This window comes from Chiloscyllium plagiosum, unplaced genomic scaffold (assembly GCF_037043375.1).
Source record: "Chiloscyllium plagiosum isolate Xiang-an unplaced genomic scaffold, Cpla_swu_hap1 HiC_scaffold_32, whole genome shotgun sequence".
Taxonomy (NCBI): domain Eukaryota; kingdom Metazoa; phylum Chordata; class Chondrichthyes; order Orectolobiformes; family Hemiscylliidae; genus Chiloscyllium; species Chiloscyllium plagiosum.
In genome coordinates this window covers 16452421-16458420 of record NW_028270170.1, presented here as the reverse complement: position 1 = coordinate 16458420, position 6000 = coordinate 16452421, and the positions used below count along the sequence as shown (strand labels likewise).

Genomic DNA, 6000 nt, shown 5'->3' with positions numbered 1-6000 from the left:
GGTGGGGAGGGGGGCAGCAAAGAGTACAACAGCCCCAGTCCCACCCCCCCACCCCCACTCCCATTTATCTCTCCACCCTGGAGGCTTCCTGCCTCTATTCCTGATGAAGGGCTTTTGCCCAAAACATCGATTTTCCTGCTCGCCGGATACTGCCTGACCTGCTGTGTTTTTCCAGTACCACTCTGATCTAAGCTCTGGTTTCCAGCATCCGCAGTCCTTACTTTTGCCTATTTCACAGAAAGACCTAATGTGGCCAGTACATAATCATTGATATGAATAGGAGGGACAGTTATTTCCCAAAATGGTGAAAATCTGCCTTTGAATCAATGCAAATCCAAGGTGAAGCTGGAATCTCACAGTTTGCCACAATCTGTCCCCTCGCCATGTCTTTGGACTCTGCCATCGAAGATGTTCATTTTAGTGAACTGAGGCAGAATTTCTCCTTCTAATCGTGATAGCTAACTTCACACCATTCCAATATAGACCAGAAAATATTTTCAAGTGAAATTTTGTAAAAACGAAACCCCCTATGCGCCAAAGTAAAGGTAATAAAACAGGAAGCACCTAACGCCCTGGTTACAAGTGGCTGTTTTTTTTCTGTTCCGGGAAGGTTCAGGAATGTGGACTGAATCCCTCAGTCAATTGGAAGTTGAAGTTTCTTTGTGATCAGGGAAGTTATTTCTGTTTCTCCCAGCTCTGCCTCGCAGATGGCTTGATTTTTCACTCCATTCTGATTCTTTCCCCTGTAAAATTAACCCGGGGGATTCCTCCCACTTTTCAGTGAACTCGCCTCTTAAATTTTATTTTCCAACGCCAGAAGGAGGGGTTTCGGCGGAACGCGAACTGCTTGTGGTGGGGAAAAGACCCGAAGCTTATCTCCATCCCCTCAGCTGGCTGTGAATGATCGCTTCATTATCTCTCTGTGAGTAATCCCAACGAAGAATAAAACGAGGTTTCGCTCGAAATGTTGGATGTCAATCTCACTGGCCTTGTCTTTAAAAGAAGAGTAATTTCGCCTCAAAAGACTTAAGTTGGCGTCTTTCATATAGAAAATCCCTCTGTTATTTTTTCGAACAAGAAATTTGATCCTCCCCTCACACACACACACAGAGTTTGTAACTGCTGAGATGGGGGGGAGGAGGAGGAAGTCTCTTCATGGTACAGAGCACCCGGAATAGGAGCAGTGTTTGTGCAGTCGCTCACTGTGTCACATTGTCATCGGGCAAATGCAACCACCCAGTGGATTCGAAGCTGGTAGAGGGAGTGCGAGAGACTGCCGCTCGGTCCAATGGACCGACTGAAGAGTTACACTGGGAATGTAAGAGTGGAGAATGGAGATGGGGGGGGAGAGCTCTGAGCTGTTGTGCCGAGGGGCAACCAACGACTAATCGCCGCGATGGAGATGGACGGGAGGCGTGTGATGTGCTAGATCAGTCCCAAGGAATGCGCTATCTCGGAAGCCAGATTGGGTTTCGCGGTGTGAGTTGAAGGGAACGGGGACGTGACCCTGGCCCCCGCTCAAAGTTCTGGCCTGTCGACCGAGACAAACTTCAATCATCCCCAATGGTATAGTTCCAAAGTGAGGAACTCTTCATCAACAACGGGAAAAATGCCTGTTATGAAAGGCTTGTTAGCGCCTCAGAATACCTTCTTAGACACCATAGCAACGCGGTTTGATGGAACACGTAAGTCTGAAAGAGAAAGAGCACTAGAAAAAAAAAGGATTGAATTACTGGCTGCCCAATCTTTTTTGAGGCTGTTAGTCTAAGTTTATAAAGGCTGCATGGTTCAAGTAGGTTTTGCTGATAAGCGCTAAACTTAAAAAAAAAACTCGAATTTCCAATGCGTCAACTCTCTGTTATACCTAAAGTTATGACTTTCTTAATGCAATAGAGTAACACCGTGAACAATCTGACCCTGTCAGGTTATGCAAACTCGATAGTGCCAGGTGAAATCTCGATTTGGAGATGCCGGTGTTGGGCTGGGGTGTACAAAGTTAAAAATCACACAACACCAGGTTATAGTCCAACAGGGTTAATTGGAAGCACACTAGCTTTCGGAGCGACACTCCTTCATAAGGCGTCGCTCCCAAAGCTTGTGTGCTTCCAATTAACCCTGTTGGACTATAACCTGGTGTTGTGTGATTTTTAACCAGGTGAAATCTCGACAAGGTGCGCTGTGCATAAAACAACACACGGCCCCTCAGAACTGGAAAAATAAACTGGTTGTTTGTTGGTTGCCGGTGGTCTCCAGGGAGACGGTAGCTGGTAAACAAGCTCAGGGCTTCGGCGATATTCCAAATTGCATTTTCCAGATTACATTGGGTGTAGGGACTGGGGGCAACGTTTTAGTCACAAAGCCACTGGATGAGCACAATGTCATTGCCTCCAAAATACGAACAGGGCACTTATTGGGAAACCTCGGTTAAAATCCCCCTCTGCTCCCAGGAGCTGCCCAGCTAAATTGTGAGATCTAAGGGTTACAATTCCATTAAAGGTTGAGAGGTGCTTTTCAGGTCACGCCCTCCTGCTGGTGTAAGGTTAAATTGGCATGTTTACAATCACACAGTGTGAAAGGTCCAGTACTTCAGCACCACGGACAGCAACTGTATTAGTAAATGCGGTCGCTTGGACCCATTCAAGTGGATTGCAGAAGCTTAATTAACCGTAATGTGCTCAAACAACCCACACAAAAAAAAACACTTTTTTTTTTCTCTTTCAGTAAATGTTATCTTCAGAACTTCCATTCATTTTAAGATACTAAATGAACCCTCGAACATGTTTCATACACGAGCATTTCTGATGCACAATATGCAGCTGAAATTGCAAAGTAACAATTACACCTTTTCCAGCGAATCTCAACAAATCATAAAATCAGATCGTCAAATGGACCCAGTAAACTTTGCCCATACTTCTGTTTATTTCTATTACAATTTGAGATTTAGTTTGATATGAGGTGATTTTTTTCTCTCAGATATTGCTGAGTCTTAGGAACTCTCTTCCTGAAAAGATAGTGGATGCAGAGTCCTTGAATATTTTTAAAGCAGGGGTAGGTAGATTCTTGTCAACCAAGGGAGTGTAAGGTTCTCAGGGGCAGGGAGGAATGCAGATTTGAGATTACAATCAGATCAGTCATGATCTTATTGAATGGTGGAGTAAGTTGGAGGGTCTGGTTGGCCTACTCCTGTTCCTTCTTCCTATTTCATTTTCTTTTCTGATGTGGAGATGCTAGTGTTGGACTGGGGTGGACAAAGTCAGAAGTCACACAACCATTCAGTCACCTGATGAAGGAGCAGCGCTCCAAAAACTTGTGATTTCTAACAAACCTGTTGGACTATCAGCGTGTGTCGTGCGACTTCTGACATTTTCTTTTCTAACACCTTTGGTGGTTGAGATGAAAGGAGGTTGTTGGAGGACAGGGCTATTGAGGTTCTACATTGATGAATCATTCCAAAGGCACTTAACATATATTGAGCTCTAACTCATGTTCTTAGCTAAAGGATGAAGAATGTTTTCAGCATCTCATATGGATGACTCTGAGTATATTTTTATATCACTTGGAAAATAGCACATTTTCTGTGCTTCCCTCCAGATCCTTGTTGATAGAAGAATGTATAACACAGAAATGATGACAGAGGAGGTTGTTTGCTCATTGTGCCTCACCTTCTGAAACTATCTAATTGAATTTGATTTTGCTGCATTTCTTCAGTGGCCCTAATAATAGGTAACACGTCTACCTGTTATTTGTTGATTTCTTTCTAATTTTAGTTGCTGTTCTACTTTCTCAAAAGGAACTGACCAGCTTTTTTTCCTCCCATACCTCATCCAAGTTGTCAGTGCTGCAGAGACTTTCAAAAGTATGACTTCCACATTGCATTGATGGGATGCCTTTTAAAGTTTTAGCTCTAAAACAACAGGATTGACACAACATGATTGTCCTTAAACGTGCAATGCATTATAATCAGTTATAAGTCATGACTTGAGCATGGAAGCCTAGGCTGATACTTCAATGCTGTACAGAAGGAGCACTGTTGAAGGTGCTGATTTTTGGATAAGACATTACACAGAGGCTCCATTTGCTAGCTGTGGTCGACATATTAAAAATCCTGCCATTTTGAAGAAGAACATGGAATTTATCCCCAGTGTCTCGGTTACTATTTAACCTTTGAAGAACATAACAAATACAAAACATGACACATAGTCATTGTTGTTTGTGGGGATTTGCTATGACTAAACTCTGAGTGGCAAATTTCCTACACTTCAATAGTGCCAAAATATTTTTAAAAAAGGCTGTAAAGCACTTTATGATTTCCAGTAGTCACGAAAGCACTGCATAGATGTAAATCCTTCATTTCTTCCTCTTTAATTAGTGGTGCTATGCTATTGTTAGTAATGAAATCCTGAAAATGCAGAATGCCTTGACTTAACTGGCACTTTCAAAAAATTTAACTCCAACACCCAATGCCAAGAAGGTAATCATACATTTCAGGGCCAGGTGTAGTATTGTAAAACAGAGGGATAGAAAAATAAAGATACAGGAATTGTACTAGCAATCCAGAAACCCAGACGAATTGTCCCGAGGCAAGGGCTCAAATCCCACTTTAACAGCTCTGGGAATTCAAATCAATTAATGCACCAGAATAATCTCACCAAAACTGATCATGATACCACTGGACTGTTGTAAAAGTCCATAAGGCACATGAATGTACCCAGATGAAGAAATCTGCCATCCTTATCCTGGATCACGACATGTATCTGCATCATATCTAAGTCTCTTTGCAGCCGACAACAGGAGGGCTCTTGTCGGCTGCAAAGAGACTTAGATATGATGCAGAGCTGGGCTGAGGAGTGGCAGATGGAGTTCAACCCTGCCAAGTGTGAGGTTGTCCATTTTGGAAAGACAAATAAGAATGCGGAATACAGGGTTAACGGTAGGGTTCTTAGTGAGGTGGAGGAACAGAGGGATCTTGGGGTCTATGTTCATAGATCTTTGAAAGTTGCCACTCAGGTGGATAGAGCTTGTAAGAAGGCCTATGGTGTATTAGCGTTCATTAGCAGAGGGATTGAATTCAAGAATCGTGAAGTGATGTTGCAACTGTACAGGACTTTGGTTAGGCCACATTTGGAGTACTGTGTGCAGTTCTGGTCACCTCACTTTAGGAAAGATGTGGAAGCTTTGGAGAGGGTGCAGAGAAGATTTACCAGGATGTTGCCTGGAATGGAGAATAGGTCGTATGAGGATAGGTTGAGAGTGCTAGACCTTTTCTCGTTGGAACGGCGAAGGATGAGGGGTGACTTGATAGAGGTTTATAAGATGATCAGAGGAATAGATAGAGTAGACAGTCAGAAACTTTTTCCCCGGGTGCAATAGAGTGTTACAAGGGGACATAAATTTAAGGTGAAGGGTGGAAGGTATAGGGGAGATGTCAGGGGTGGGTTCTTTACCCAGAGAATGGTGGGGGCATGGAATGCGCTGCCTGTGGGAGTGGTAGAGTCAGAATCATTGGTGACCTTTAAGCGGCAATTGGATAGGTACATGGATGGGTGCTTAAGCTAGGACAAACATTCGGCACAACATTGTGGGCCGAAGGGCCTGTTCTGTGCTGTATTGTTCTATGTTCTATATAACTCCAGACCCACTGTATTGAGGTTGATTCTTAACCGTTCCCTGAAAGCCTCAGTTGTATCAAACTGCTACATAAAAAGTACTGGGAGTTCACTGCACATACTGCTTTAGACTATGAAAGTAGCTCACTGTCAGCTTTTCAAGGATAACTCAGGGTGGATAAAAACTCTGGCCTTTTCAGTAAGTTCCAAAAATGAATGACGCAAAATTCATGAAGCGTTCATATATCACCTCAGAGTTATGATTACATGCTTCAAAGTTCAGTACTAACAATGCAGAATGGAAAAAGAAGGTTTACTCCTTTAACGTTAAAAGTCACACAACACCAGGTTATAGTGCAACAGGTTTAATTGGAAGCACACTATACTATAACCT

The 6000-nt window shown here is 43.1% G+C and overlaps 1 protein-coding gene across 4 annotated transcripts in view; it reads left to right on the top strand.

Annotated features, from left to right (window-relative positions):
* The first annotated feature begins 723 nt into the window (after positions 1 to 723).
* kcnh4b (potassium voltage-gated channel, subfamily H (eag-related), member 4b) overlaps positions 724 to 6000 on the top strand; it is a 169610-nt gene continuing 164333 nt past the window's right edge. For 2 of the 4 annotated variants that reach the window (XM_043674964.2, XM_043674965.2), the window contains exon 1: positions 726 to 1685. In XM_043674964.2, the coding sequence (XP_043530899.1) occupies positions 1610 to 1685 (76 nt within the window). In that variant the 5' untranslated portion in view covers positions 726 to 1609. Of the gene's footprint in view, positions 1686 to 6000 lie in introns of all 4 variants that reach the window. The other 2 variants (XM_087977817.1, XM_043674963.2) reach the window with 2 other exon arrangements.